The sequence below is a fragment of the Amblyomma maculatum genome, chromosome 9 (genome assembly GCF_055883805.1).
Source record: "Amblyomma maculatum isolate TAMU_Amacu chromosome 9, ASM5588380v1, whole genome shotgun sequence".
Lineage (NCBI taxonomy): Eukaryota > Metazoa > Arthropoda > Arachnida > Ixodida > Ixodidae > Amblyomma > Amblyomma maculatum.
The window spans coordinates 119,424,603-119,440,544 of record NC_139352.1 but is presented as its reverse complement, the minus strand read 5'-3'; the positions used below and the strand labels follow the sequence as shown (position 1 = coordinate 119,440,544).

At 45.5% G+C, this 15,942-nt stretch overlaps 1 protein-coding gene across 4 annotated transcripts in view; it reads right to left on the bottom strand.

Annotated features, from left to right (window-relative positions):
- The window catches only part of grh (grainy head), a 142,094-nt gene that overhangs the window by 24,851 nt on the left and 101,301 nt on the right, over positions 1-15,942 (bottom strand). For 3 of the 4 annotated variants that reach the window (XM_084579442.1, XM_084579441.1, XM_084579443.1), the window contains exons 2-6: positions 11,050-11,185; positions 8,959-9,162; positions 7,112-7,329; positions 5,940-6,356; positions 5,065-5,359 (exon numbers count right to left, since the gene is read on the bottom strand). In XM_084579442.1, coding sequence (XP_084435568.1) covers positions 5,065-5,359; positions 5,940-6,356; positions 7,112-7,329; positions 8,959-9,162; positions 11,050-11,185 — 1,270 coding nt within the window. Of the gene's footprint in view, positions 1-5,064; positions 5,360-5,939; positions 6,357-7,111; positions 7,330-8,958; positions 9,163-9,409; positions 9,611-11,049; positions 11,186-15,942 lie in introns of those variants that run through there. The other variant, XM_084579444.1, reaches the window with a different exon arrangement.

Genomic DNA, 15,942 nt, shown 5'->3' with positions numbered 1-15,942 from the left:
GTGGCGGTCATGTGAACTAGCGGCGCTGAAGTTGACTCTTGCTCCTTGCCGGCCGCATCGTCTGCTACACGCGACGTGGAAGCATGGAGCAGTAGGCACACACGTAGTTGTTACGTGCCGCCGTTGCACTCTACACGGCTACAGTGCAGTTATGACTACATTACGACAGTTTTGGCTTTAAAGACATGCATTACCTCAGAGAACGCGTTTGTGTGCTGCGAAATTTAATGCCGTGAAACAAGTGTGACAGCGTTGTCGACTTGCTCGCCAGAACCAACGTTCTAGTAATGTTATCTGCTTTTCGTTTTAATTTCTTTTTATTAAGTGATATCGTACGCAGCTCGTACAGGCGAAAAGGCATCACGATCGACGTAATTAAGAATTGAAAAAAAAAAAAAAACTTATCCGAAGAATATGCACATCATTTCGTATTAAATTGTGATGTAGCCGTTCATTGCGCAGCGTTCAGTGTGGTGCCATGCAATTTGACACCTTCTTTTCCAGTTTCAGTCCAATTTGTGACAGGTATTCAAGCCGTCGACATGTGTGCCTCCAATTCTATGCCGTTCAACTGTAAACGTAGGGCGTGCGGCGAGAAGATGTTGCATCCTCCGTCTAAAATCAAACCAAATATACGTACAATTTGCCAACTACATGCCGGCCTCTAAATACCTAAAATTGGTGGGAATAAAGTAGCGTCCGCTCTTGAGATGAAGCTTAAGCATTCTGCTATATATATATCAGGCTTCTTCATGCTGGTCTGCATGCTTTGCACTGGGGGCAACGAAGCCTATTGAAACGATTACTTGGAAGTCAGTCATTTTTCGTGTCACTGATAGACTTCCTCGAGAATAAAATGTGGACACAAGCTCTGCGCAGAAGAAATAACTTACTTCGAAGTGAACAGTTTCTGATCTGCATTTAGAAAAGGAACTATACTGAAGCGCTCTCGTGATGTTTAGTTCGTGTAGCAAAGCTCTTCATTTTCTTGCTGGCACATATTTTGAATGCAACAAGCATTATATACCGAAGAGAACGCACTCTAATAATCGAACTTCCCCGTGTGTTTCGACAGCAACGCCGGAAGAGAACTTGCAAGATCCCAAGAGCTTATCAGTGTACATAGCGCAAATTGGACAGCTGAGCTGCATGAATGGATTTTGATTTGGATCAATTTGAGTTTGGCGCAATACCAGCAATTCGAAGACAATTTGAGTATTTTCGCGACGAGAAAATAGACTAGCCATGAGGGCAAAGAAATTTGCTTGTAGAGAAGACTTTTGTCATTGAGCGGTTGTCACGGCAATGATGTTGCGCATCAACTCCTCATATTATGTGAACTGAGCATTGATTACGTAGACGCTCTTCTGAAACATGTCAATGACGCGAAATTGTGCTCGGTGCTTCCAACTCAGAGCTAATGCGAAGCGAGGAGACATCATAAGAAATGTACAGAAATTCGGCAAGTAAGATGATCACAAAAATTAAAATATCTTCTAAATAACTGAGCACGCGTTGTAGAAAACACATGCTGCGAGCTGTGGCAGCTGAGAAGAGAACGAAAAAAAAGACAATGAATGAATTAGGCGTTTAATTATTTGATTGAAGGAATGACTCTCGGCCGCTGTTTGGATAATAAAAGATTAGGAGGGATGGGAAGTGTAGCTTCTCACTTTTTCACTGTTCTTAAAGCTGTTTCTCGTTGTTAAAAGATAAGCATTCAAAAAGCTCAGAAGAGGATCTAGATCGGCATCTACAAGCTAGGCGGGCAAGCACAAAAGCATATAAGCTTCTGAATGAGCTCAAGATATGCTATTAACTAAGCATATGAGCTCCTTAATTCACGCATTGAAGTGCATTCGCTGCAAATATGGCATTTGCTGTTGAAGTAATACAAAATAACATGCAAAAAAAAATAAAGATGGTCAGGAAAGTTAGGAACGCGAACGCTCATCTCCCACTATGCAAAAGAAAAAGGATTATGCTGCCGACTCAAACATTTCCCGAAAGAAGTATAATGTTCTCTTGTGCACTGCTTATGACCTTGCAATGTTTATCTATATTGATGAAATTAAGTTCTGGTTATACGACATTAGTGTTGACAATATTGCATTTTTGCTCATTTTTTTCTTGTTGCACTAATAAATACACCTCAGTTAATGTGGCAAGTTGGGCGGGTTGGTAGTTCTCAGCAAAGTAGTGCAAAAAAGAAGTGGACAAGAACGAGACGATAAGGACAGCCGTCTCGTCCTTTCCTGTGTCTTTTTTTGCACTGCTTTTCTGAGAAATACGGTTCGTGCAGTTAACTTTTAACGCCCTTTCCGGTGCTGTAGACACCTTGAATATCGTGTTTTAAAGCTGCAGTCCAGTGCTAGTTTGAAATTACATTAACTTCTTCTATATGCAGTAAAATTATGTCGTGTTTCTTTTTTCTTTGTGTGTGTGTAAAAGGGAAGGGCGAATCTCTCAAAGGCGCAACTTGATTACTCGCAATATGTTTTTTTAATAGACTCATGCGCTTGTTCAGTCATTTCCTTTCGCAGTGCACACACCCATTTTCATGGATTCCTCTTTCAGTAAACTCGTTAAATAATTCTTCACATCTGACGTTGTTTTAGACGACAAAGGAATATATTTTTTTTTTTCTACATTGCTATCACGGGAGTGCGAGAGTGCTGACCGGAGATATGTTCCATGCCACATCTCAAAAGTAAGACACTAAGAAAAGCACTTCTGATGAAGCGACGATGGAGGCCGTTTATTCATAATCTGTGTTCACTATATCATTTGATGCGAGTAGCCAGACTTCATGCACTGCATGAATAGGCTGCCCAGGCTTGCAGGTTTCTGCATGTAATGGAGGCAATCTGCGCAGCGCAGTAGTAAACGTGACACCCACCGCGTTACCTTCTAAGCTTAGAGTGCTCCTATGCACTGAAAATTTGGCTAATATGTTTGCATGACCGGATCTGTGCACTGAAAGAACATACTACAAAACACAGGCCAGGGAGTAAAGCAAGAAACAGTGCTTGTGAGCAAGCCGACGGCGCTGTCACACCTGTGTCACAGCATTAACAAGTGAATTTTGCATAACATAAACGCATTCTCCAAAATAATCCGTGGCTTCAAAGCCAAAGCTGTCGTAATGTAGTTATAATTATACTGTAGCCATGTACAGTGCAACGGCAGCACTTGAAAGCAACGTGCGTGCTGGTCCCTTCACGCTTCCGCGCCGTGCGTAGCAGACGACGCGCCCGGCAAGGAGCGAAAGTTGACTGCAGCGCCGCTAGTTCTCACAACCGCCACTTGGGACACTCTCCTCCGGTGGGAAGTAAAGCCCCTTCTGGGAAGGGAACCCAAGCTCAAGTTTCGCCGCGCGAAGGCAGCGCCGCATGCTGCGTCCTCGTTGACGTTGGGCTTGTTTACTACAGTGAAGGGGCAACGCAGGCGGGTTAGGCCCTCATACGCAGTCACATAGGGGTTAAAAAGAAGTAACTGCAAAAACTGCATTGCGAGAATGCGAAAGCTTCCGTAATGTTTCTACTAATTATATATTCGTAATTATCTCATTACTAATCATTTATCTTATGACTAATGTGGTTGTCACTAAATATGTTATGACTGTCTTATCACTAACTCCCATTAATTAGTTCATCACTAATTATCTTGTCATTAATTATCACTAGTAACAATTATAATTTTATTATTATTTTGTTATCATTATTCACTGCTATTATAATAATAACCTTTATTTAGTATATTGGAAACAGGATACAGAAACGGAAGCGCCGAAGCCACAAGTGGGCTTGTGCGGCGACAACCGGCAGCCGCAGCAATGTATGCGCTACATCCGTACTCCGCCAGAGGCAAACAAAAAAAATAAAGGAGAAAAAAAAAGCAAGCAAAAAAAAAGGATACATTTGGCACAACATATCTGCACTGACAACATCACAACATATTAAAGGTTCTTTAATGCTTGAACAGCAACTCTGTGTTTTTCGGCTGGTAAAAGAAACATCGTCCGGTAGTTCATTAAAGATAGCTGGAACATAATAGCGTCTTGTTGCTTTACCGTAGTGAGTGCGCACTCTCGGTTTAAGAAATCTAGGAACATGTCTCAACGGTACCGGTTTCATGTTTATGTGCCTGTATGCACTGTTTATGGTCGTCAAAACCAGTCGATATTGTCGACCATAAACCCTGACTGCTCATTGGAGGGTCAAATTCTAAAGTTAAAGCTACTCTGGTCATCTGATGAGAAGAGAGGAGTCGCTGGAGAAAGATTTGATGTTGGGAAAGGTTGAGGGTCGCCAGAGAAGGGGTAGGCAGCGAACGCGATGGTTAGATGGCATCCTCGAGGCACTGCAGATGAAGTTATGTGATGTTAGGAAGATAGTGAGAGACCGGAAAGCGTGGCGTGACATGGTCCATAGGGTCACGAAGAGTCGGACATGACTGAACGACTGAACTGAACTGATGCACTGCTCCAAAAATATTTCAGTACTACAATTTGATTAAAAAGATTGTCAAAAGAAGGCAAACCAGTTGTTCTAAAGACACTGCTGGGCAAATTCTCCTGTGGCATGTAGAGGACGCTTGTAGCGATGTTTTTCAAAATCCTATTAACTCCATTTCCATGTGAAAGAGCAGTAAAAAAAAAAAACATACCGTATCTTAAAACACTATACCCCAGTGCCTGGGCGATTAGTTTTTTGATAGAAAAAGGCATCATGGTTTTCAAATTAAACAACAAACATGCGACACTTCTAAGTTTCTTACAAATGTGGGTCGACTGAACGTTTCATGTCAGAACGCTGTCTATGTGCACACCAAGATACTTAACTGACGGGATGCTAGCTATAGGTTGACAGGAACACAAAGAGCAATGACCAATGACTCAATATGACATCACCGGGTGATGACGCCACACCCGGCGTCAATTTTTAAGGATATTTTGTGGACAGGTTTGCAAACACAACAGTAAGGCTTACGCCTTTATAAAGATGAATTCGATCAAAAGCAATCCCAGCCCTTAGCTTTCGAAACAAGGTCACGCAGACGCACCTGCGGTAAGCTGGCCGACTCCCTGGGTGTCATGGTGGCCTCGCCGATGCCAGAGTCTGGCGAAGGCAGGTCGACGGTGAGCATTCCGCTCTTGTATCCGTTGACGGCCGCCGAACCGTTCTGGCGGATGTAGCGGTCCACGAAGCCTGGCTCTGAATCCGCGTACGCAGCTCCTGCCGCACCGCCGCCCGCGGCCACGGCCGCCGCCACCAGGTGCTGCTGCCGCACCGCCTGCTGGACATACTGGTCGGTGCCCGCCGCCGTCCCCGTTGCGTAGTAGTCCGCCGTGCTGGGCCTGTAAAGCGAAAGGCCTTCAGCTATGGTGCAACGTCGTGAACTGCCAGAAATTAAGAGTCGCCCTCTTCATTCCTGCTCGTTCGTGCTTATTTACTTGCAAGTGAGAACTGTGCTTTCAGTCACCAATTGATCACCTGGGAATAGTTGCACAGAACTTAATTGCAAGCGCTCGCCAATGATGTGTACATAAAATTGATACTCTATTTGTACCTTACGAATTACATACAGAAAAGACTCGTAAAGTCAATTGACAGCTTCAGTGAAAACCTCGACTGACAGGCTGAAATATTCATTCATCCATTCTTTCGTGGACAGAACAATTTAACCTAAAATGCCATGAATCTGGATGACACAACAATGTTTTTTTTTTTTTTTTCCATGAATCTGGAGAATACACTTATGTTTGTTTGTTTTTTTTTACGTCCGCACACGACTGCGAAAAACCGTGCACAGGCAACGCAAAACAAACTGCTTTCTGGCATTAGCTTCGTGAGCGAACCGCATCGGTCTTCCTGCCTCGCCTTGCATTTTAGCAACCTGCACAACACTGCCGAGCACTCGTAACAGCGCGGACTCGCCTGTAGTACTCGGCGGCAGCTGAGTAGACGGGCCTGGGTGGGCTGCTACCACCAGAGAAGGTGCTCGTGGTGAGCACGCTGAAGATGTCCCCACCATAGGGCTGTGCTGGCTGGACAGTGGCGAAGACAGGTGAGTACGGGCTCTTAGGCTCCATCAGGTCGTCCGACTTGGGACCGTCGATGGCCTCCTGCTTGATGACCACAGTGGCGGACACCTCCTCAGCCTTGGGCTCGCCGCTCAGCGCCGCTTCCACCAGGTCGCCGCCACCGCCAGCGTCCTGCACCTCGGCTTTGGGCAGAAAGAGGTCTTCCTGGCGCGACGCCGCGATGGCTGCCTGCACCGTGGTGGGCGACACCTGGCTACTCTTCACCGTCGGTGGAGAAGATGAGGACGTGGCAGGGACGGACACGGCTTGCCTGCAACGGTTCGGTGGTCATCGAGCGTCATGGGGAAACTGTACAATGCAGCCGCCACTGACACACAGTAGTGCTGAAAGGTGAGGATTTCGGGCTGAACTAAATCTGATATTAAAAGAAAACGTCATCGCTACCATCAGCCTAAGGACAATATACTGTAGAACGAAGACCTCTGCCACTCGGCTCCAATCAACCCTGTCCTATGTCAGCTGAAAACAGCCTTGCACGCACTAACGCTCCAATCTCATCCGCCAAGCTGACTCACTACAGGCATCCGCTACATTTGCTTCCTTCTGAAACCCATTCCGTTACTCCGTTACTCCATGAGAGGAAAACATGTTCTAGAAAATCTTCGCATGGAACACTCAAACGAGCGAATACTCAATGCAGCCAGTTGCAGACTGGAGGTGAACTTACAGGACTGCATAGCGTACAGCCGCTCTTTTGGTCCTTGCCTAGTGCTGACTTAATGAGGGCTCGCTGGCGTCGCCACTATGAAAAGCGGCAGTAGAACCGCTATGAATGACCCAGAAGGGAGATGTTTCGGCACCTCTCTCAACAGATGGAAAGATCTTTAGACTTTTGCATGGGGAAGAGAGTTGTCAAAATTCATTCTCTCTAGAATGTCGGAAAGCAGTTCCGCTCCAGCTTCAACCCTGCTATCGAGAGGCCCACACGACAGTCCACATAACAATAAGGCGGCATCCAGGAAGGTCTCATTGCAAATTTTTGCGTAGGAAGCAAGGACTACTCACGCCCATATCTCGGGCAAGGTGACGGCTGCCTGTTGGAGTTGCTGCTGCTGCTTGAGTGCGCCGGCGTACTCGTACATGAGGGCCTGCTCCTCTGAGATGTTGAGCATGGCTGTGGTGGCTGCCGTCAGCGGGTGGTCGTAGTAGGCGCGCCATGCGGCCGCTGCCGTTACGCCGCCGGCCTGGCCGTTGGCCGCCGCCGCTGCCACCGCTTCGCCGTCCTGTAACGCAGAGTGTGTGCACACCTTCGTTGAGGGCATGTACAGGCGCGAGCAGCGTAAAAAGGAACAATCAATAACCACCTTTGTTTGGAGAGTGCAAATGAACTGAGGGACTCAAGGATGCTGGCAAAAACCACAAGCAAAACAAAATCAAAAAGGTATCGTTTTCATATCTGTTTATCTTTTGCAGCTTCACACCTGCATGGATGATGCATGCATCAACCTCTCTCTCTCTCTCTCTCTCTCTCTCTCTCTATATATATATATATATATATATATATATATATATATATATATATATATATATATATATATATATAGGAGTTCAATACTGATCTGTACAGCAGCCAAAGAAATCACGACAATAATGAGATTGGCGGTAGGGAAATGCAGTCAGACGTTCTGCTAGTGACGAAGGACGAAGTTAAGAAAGCGTTAGAAACTATGAAAAGGGGGAAAAAAGCTGGAGAAGATCAGGTAACTATAGATTTGTTGAAGGACGGGGGAGATATCGTGCTAAAAAAATTTCAGTGGGTATAGTCAGGCTGAGGATGATGATGATAATACACCACACAGTATACTCAAGTGCAATATTTGAGCATTTCTAGCAGTCGATATTCATGTCAACAGCCAGAAGCTGGCACTCGAGCACAACCTTTCTCTTTTATTTTTGTTAACTGTCATTGCAGCAATTATATATGGTTCGAATTGTTGTGATTATCTCCGATTTGTGCACATATTACGTCCGCCAAACAATAATATATATATATATATATATATATATATATATATTTGTTTTTGCTTTTATAAAAGCCGCCAATGTCCGCTACCAGCATTACGCTAACCGCGATGAGCAGAAGTATACAAAAAGATACTATGTTCGAACTGATACTCAGACTCACTGAAACAGCGAGTCTGCCCTAAATATGGCAGGCACTCTGCAGGACAAGAAGCTGATATGGCCACCGTTCAGCGTCATTCCTGAGTACGCGTGCGTTGCGCCCGGGAACATGTAAATGCATTTGGTTTGTCAGTGTCATTTGATGATAGCTGCGGTCCGGTCCTACTTATTCCTTTCCAATTCTCAGGCAACATGTTATTGAGAATATTTCTTTCCCTCTGTGCAATGATTGTCCTGTTCTTAATGATTATATCTCGAGATGCCAAGACTGCCCCAACTCGACCAGTTCTCAGCATTAACATCATAATCGCAAACTATGGCCAGTTGTTTTGCCGTCTGAAGAAAGGTGCTCAGGAGAGTTGGAAAGTATCCACACAACAGTACTAATAAAACAAGGAAAAAGTCCTCACACTTGAAATGCAAATGCATGAAAATGATTAACTCGGTTCGTATGTTTGTGCATACTTCGGTTAAACATACATTGAATGCAGGAAGCACACTACAGCAGCACTTCTTTCATTTCTTGTCTGTAGACATCCCATTCGTAGATTGGTTTCTCATTAAGCAGTTCTTAGGTCTCCAACCATGAATTTCATCTGTAGCACTTCCTGACCAAATGGTCAGAGCATTGACTAATTATTTTTCTCATCTTTATCACCTGGAAGACCTGTTCATGGCTTCTGCACATTATGTGTCGCCTGCCAAGCAGGGAACAGAAGGGTGTATACCTGTAGGACCATGGTGGGTCCCGAGGCCGACATGCGCTGCGCGGCGTCGGGCAACACGAGAGCGGCCAGCTGCTGCTGCTGGTCCGGTCCCTCGACCAGCACCAGGGCCACGCCTTTGACGCACCCTTCGTCCTCGTCGACGATGCCCGCGACCTCCTCTGTGCCGCCCACCACCACCGACGACGCCGCCGCCCCTTCCTGCGACTGCGCACACACTTAGCGTCACCGAGCAAAGTGCCACTTCCATCGTGCCTGGTTCACAGCCCGTGCAGCAATTAAGGCGCGACATCCGCGCTTAGCATCGGCTGGTGAAGAAAGCAGTCCAGCAAGCATTATGGCGACGGCCAGGTTGGGAAAAGATCTTGTGTGTACTCGTGGAAAAGCTTCTGCCCTCACAGTTCGCTGTCGGCATTTTGCTTGCTGGTCGATCTTATAGTTTAACTATACTTACACCTCGAAACAGACGCTGAGAAGCAGCAGCTGATCCCTCGATATGCGTGTAAAAAGTGCGAGCATCGATGGATGGCTCGGTTCTTTGTGCGACGGCCGTTATCTTCTTAAGCCATCATCGCCAACAATGCTCGTTTCACGAGCGCGGTGGGCAGAAAATAACGTTCGTGACGTAACATTATCTGTAATGGAGCAGTTGGCGATTGAGGTGCTCAGTCACGGGGCACGGGGCAGGCAGCGGTCAGTTCAGTTCTAGTCGAGATAACAAGACGCAGATTCCAGAATGGAAGCTTGTTGGTGACGGTTCACTTGCCACATATATCGCTAAAAACGGCTGGGCCGGGGAAAGGAAACTGACTGACGTCACAGGAATGGTTATTTGTGCAGAAGATATTAAACAGCAGTCTGCTCGCGGTACCGCACAAGATGCACTCGCGTGGTTAGCTTGGATGCGGTGCTGTCAGAACAATTTTGCAGGCGCATTTTTATGAAAGCAAAATTCAAAACATCTCAGGGATCGCAAACACGGGGGCCTTGGAGCTGTGTGATGCCGCGCAGGCTCCAAAAATATCAGCCTTTGTTCCGAACGGATTCAGCTTTGTCACCAGATTCGTTTTCGGGGGAAAATAAACCAATGGCCTAAGACAGTACGCATTCTTTCTCGAAATGAAAAGGGACCTTAATCTGTTTGATGGCTCGTTCGGTTAGTGGGGTTTGAAGTCCCAAAGCGACGCAGGTTATGACAGAAGCCGTATACGGGAGGCCTCCGGACATTTCGACCACCTGAGGTTCTTTACCGCGCACTGACATCGCACAGCACACGGGCGCCCGACTTTTTAGTCTCCATCCAAAAGCGACCGCCGCTGGACACAGTACTCGAGCGCATTGCATCATTACGGCGGGGTAAACCTGAACATCGGACGGACGTCAGCTGCCTTCAATGGTGAGGTGCCGGAGAACCCGCCCCCTAAACCATCTAATAAGTTTATATTTTCAGTTTTGCAGATAAGTAACTCGCGATGTACCCTTTCAATAGCTCTCTCCAAGTTGTCATGAAGTGACGACTGCCTGGCGTTTTGACGCTACTTTTCTTTTCCACTGATGGGAGAGTGCGCTCTGGAAACGAGACGTTTTGGTTAATTTTAATTTATTTTCTAGTTTTTGTTTTTATTGTTTGCATTTATATATTGCCTTCTGGCTGCTGGCCCGCTAGGGAAGAAATTTTCGTATAATACGGCCCACAATGCAATATGTCGTATACTGAACCTTCGGTGCGAATCCTGATTGAGATGCTCTGAAAACTCCGCGAAGGCCTGCTTCCTTGCTTAGCTGTTGCAGCGTATCGATGAGTCCCGAATGTTTTGATTCAACTGTCTACCGAAACTGAGGATAGCTGCAAATAATAATAAAATAAAAAAAACATTGTACTAGGTGACACGAGTGCGAACTTTCGGTGCTTTCCAAGCCGGCATGCAGTTTGGTGGGGGAAAGCTAATCAACACGTCTCATCAGCAGTACACTCTAATCTGCTTCCGCATAGGTTCCAGTTATAAGTGGAACTTTTTATAACCGAACATACGCGGAACCGTATTTAAGAGTGTACCATGCCCTGTACATGTTCGGAATTGCACGCCGTCATACCTCGTGCGGCGCGAGTTCGCCGGTGGCCTCAGCTGCCTGCAGCGCCGCTAGGGTGGACACCGAGGCACCGGGCAGCACGACGAGGGTGTGCGCGGCTCCACCTCCTCCTCCTGCGCCACCCTCCGCTGGGGCGCCACTGCACCCAGAAAGGGAGAAAGCACTCTTTCACCCTTGCGTGATACAGAAACAATGCGTCATAAACTCCAATGGGCGAGAGCACTTATAATCCGTCCCTGTGAATTGAAAACTTCTCAAGCCAACGGCTTGTTAGAAATTTGTAATTTATTTATTTGTTTACTTTCCATACCCTCAATTGCCTATAGGCATTACAGAAGGGAGTGGGATTACATATACCGTAATAAACAAAGAGCGGCGTGTTTAGAAAACAAACACAATACAATACAAAATTTTAGACAAGTGAACCACAACGCAATACAAACATTAACAAAGTTGTTGATAGCATCATGAAAGCAGTACAAATTTTGAGCAATACCATACAAATGTGATCAAAACTTATAAAAAAAAAGGAGAAAAGAGTAAACCTGTTACTTGTAAGGAAACTAATTTAAACCACGAAACAAAAAATCAAAGACAGTTACTAAGATTAAAGCAGCAATTACAATATGTTCGAAATACATGAGTTGCGAATTAAGGGAAGCTGAGTCACATATATAGGATCGATTTAATACACATGATATGCATGAGGTCGAGGCGTTAGTTCGCATGAACCGGAAGCGCGAACCAAGCAAGTTGACCTTGGCGAGAGTTGAAATTATATTGCGCAGGGACCCCATCCCCATTCATTCAGAGGTTTGGTGTGCCACGCACGTCTCGATTCGTTTTTTTCTTTCTTTTTTTTTTTTAATAGACTACAGGGCATGGGCAGGACATGTAGTGCGAAGAGAGGTAACAAACTGGATTCCAAGAGAAGGAAAGCGTAGCAGGGGGCGGCAGAAAGTTAGGTGGGCGGATGAGATTAAGAAGTTCGCAGGGGTCAAGTGGATGCTGCTAGCACAACTGGGTTAATTGGAGAAATATGGGAGAGGCCTTCGCCTTCCAGTGGGTATAGTCAGGCTGGTGATGATGATGATTTCAAAAGTAACTTAGAAAGTGTTTCGTGAGCATAGCACGCGTACACACGGGACCGGTTGCGGTCGGGCATATACATTTACGCTGGTTTGCCTGCGCTGTGTCAAAACAGCTCAATAGTGACAAATGCGATGTATCAGCAAGAACATAACTGAACCTCAAAAGCGGCGCTACATTTATTTTTCAATAAACACTGGGTACACAAGTGGCACTTGACGTCCATCGGAAGAAACGCAGGTATGATGCGAATGCTGGCAGGTATGATGCGAATGCTGCCGTCGACGTACATGCTTTAAAAAAATATACTGGAAGCAGGTCACGCTGCAATATACGTCCGGACTCTTTTATCCTATACGTTCGAGACCATAGCTTATGAAATGCACTGCTGGTGTGCGTCGCTAACGTTTCACCAAGTTTGTAAGATATGCACGCGTCGTAAATTTATTCAAATGTGCGCTTGCCCGTTTTCGACCCGATGTAACGATCACAGCGCACTGCAACGCTGTCTCAAAAGCTTCAGTCTTTCAAATAGGTCAATCACGACTTCTTTTTGTCATTTGGCAATCCCGAAAAGAGCAGCCGGTGACTCACACAGACGCACAAAACCCATTTAAAAAATGGAAAGAAAAACGCGGACAGATATGGGGATATCTCAAGTCATATATATCGTTTCTCGGTCGCATCCAAACCACTGCAGGGAAACTGTCAACAACTAAAATGCATAATTCGCGAAGACTTATGCGAAGGATAGAAATATATCTCGAAGCGCTCAAGGGAGCTCTTATATCCACTTCGGAACGCGCTGACGCAAAGTGCTTATTTACTTCAACTCTTTTTCTGACATTTCCGTTGCCACTGCTCGGGGTCTTCTTCCTTCGTTTGATTGTTTATCTTGCACTAGTCGGACCGCACCCGTATACTCCGGTTATACGTTCTGCTGTTCGACTTCTCCCCAAACCTTTCTGCGACTCCGATATGTGGCCTTTACTTTTGTCTTTCGACCAATCAGGTCCTCTTGGTCTCAATTCTTCTATTCCAGCCCCCCCCCCCCCCCTTTTTTTTTTACTCCGGTTGAAGTTATAGAAATTGTCATGTTCCTCTCGACAGGGACGAATATTTCTGCACAACGAACGTTGTGTATAGATGCGTACGAATGAACAACACTTGTTTCCGGCCTTCCACCTTTCTTACTTCCGTCCTAATCATAAAATTTTTCATTCCAAAAAGATTATGACTGAATCACTGCGATATATATTTACCCCCCCCCCCCCCCCCCCCCCGCGCTCACATTCGCTAAAACAGACAGCGTTTCATTTTTTTTTTTTTTTCGAACGCTTATAACCATGGTGGGTTCATGATTCAGATAAACGCATGAGCCTTATGAGGACACATCAATCTTTTTTTTTTGTTAGTTATTATTTTTCAGTGCTCGGTTCTCTTTTTCATTTTGCTACCATATTTTGGGCACGCTTTCTGAACCTGCTGTGACCGCAGTGTTTTACAAAATGAATAAGCACTCTCCCTTTCAAGAGTCCGCGTTGCCTCTACTGAAAGCGTACGCAAAGAGTTGATTGATATTCAGCAAGGGTTGAATGCCTTATACAAGCAACCCATACCGCTACTTTGTAACGTTTAAATTAATTTGTCCGACCATTCGTTTCATATGCGTTTCCCTGTTCACCTACCAAACATATGCATTCATTTTGTAGAACACTTTATCGTGCTGTTTACCGGACACTTTAATGCTGAGACCTCGCCATGCACCAACATTTATTACGCAAATGTGCGCGCCTCAATCTTATCGTACCCATATTATTAGGTATCTTTGAACACATGAATCGTTTCGCCCACGCGTCTATTGCTTGGACCTTTTGGGTGGCAAAAGGAAAAAAAAAAAATATACGGAAAAAGATGACTAATATCCCTGACATAGGTTAAATATGTCTGCGCGGTGCTTCTTACCTTCAGGACCTCGTGGAGGAACTGGTAATCACGCGCCCCTTCATCCGCGTGCCGATCGGATCCAGCAATCCACTAATTCGCGCTTCGCTCGTGTAACGAAGTCATTTCCTGATTAATAATCCCATTCGCCGAGGTCGTTAATCCCCGACCCGTTCCCACGAGTGCGTTCCCTCTTTCTCGGCATTACCGTCTCGCGTGGCACCTTTTATTTACCGCCTGCGATTCTGGTCGGATGGGTGCTTTTAAGATCTTCGGGAGCCTGCGCGCAACCTTTGCAAGGTTCGGACGCCTCTTATTCTATTATATAGCTTGTACATAGAGCTTTCTTTTGCCCTCCTTATTGTTTCCCTGGAAACTCCCTCGTGGCTTCATATAAAGCCAGAACATGCCGGTATACATTGAGCTGGCGAGGGACAAGGAGCAGCACGTATTTGTCATTTTATGTGACACCATGACAGAGCTCCGGGTGTCTGCAAAGTCACCCTAAAGTTGTAGAATTGTGACACTTATACAATAGTAATTTATTTCGTACATAAAAACAAACGTAAATTTCAAGGCGAGCAAGACGTAGGCTTTCCGCGTGTTCTGTCGTAGCTGTCGCGTAGCGGTCACAGAAAAAAAAAAAAAAAAAGTATGAAAACAACCTGTTACAGCGAGATTTGTTCAGTCAGAACCCGCTTAATTCAAACTTCCGGTTTGTTCGAATTGGAGATTTGGCACATTCATTACCGGGCAAACTAAGGCGATGCGGTGAGGGATATTTAACTTATTCGCCGAACGATGCAAACAAGTCTAAAGTACCCTTCTAGTTCGACCTCTCGAAATAGTTATCAAGTGTTCATTCACGAACCATCGATAATCATTAAAAAACTGGAAACGCTGTCGCTTTGGGAGTATGTGATGGTTATATTGCACTGCCATTAAGTTACATTGCACTGTTTACCGTTTGTGAAAAACATCGTCTTGCAAGGAGGACTGTCCTCCTCTCTCTCTGATGCCGCAGCCGCGGTGGGTGGGCGACAATGAACTTTGCCGAGTCGTTTGCATGCCTCGCACGTCAAGCGAATTCTCGCGAAGTCGATTTGTTTGCGCGCATTTCACGGACGCAGTATGGCTTCTTGTTTATGTCACGTTTTTTCTCTCTCTCTCTCTTCGCGCACATAAGTTTTTTGCCGCGCCGCTGTACGCTGCTTTTCCTCTTCCTCACCGCGCCGCTGTCTAACCCTCTGCTAATTTATATCCTTCACACCTGTCTGTCTTTTGTGCTTATCTTATGCCACGATAGGTATCCACCCATTTTTATGTATTTTGAAAAGGTGCTGTCATCTGCGTTTTACGCTATTTCTCCAAGTCAGACCCCTCCCTTTCATTTTTGTTTAATTTCGTTCTATATATTTGTTCTTCACCTTCCTTTACTACCGCTAAGCCGCGAAGTTGCAAGCAGCTGGTTCTTATTTCATCGCACGTGGGCAGGCTTATTAAACGCCCGGGATATTGTCGTCCTTGGTGCAAATATATATATACTATACTAACAAAACGCATTCACTTGCATGGGAATAAGGATATTTGAATGGATGAGTTAACAAATGAAGCTTTTCTTTTGCCTATCATGTTTTATCAGGCACTTCAGCACACATGAGAGAGCTCTCGTGCCTTGCCTCTCGTCCTGAGAGATACTATCGACAATCCCGGAAATCATGCCACTCTTTCTCTCTCTCTCTCTCTCTCTCTCTCTCTCTTTTTTTTTTTTTTTTGCCTTCGCAGAAACTAGGCACTGTACAGAAACACTCAATATTATTTCCCATTTTACGACTGGCTGGGCAGTTCAAAGCGGGAGAAAAA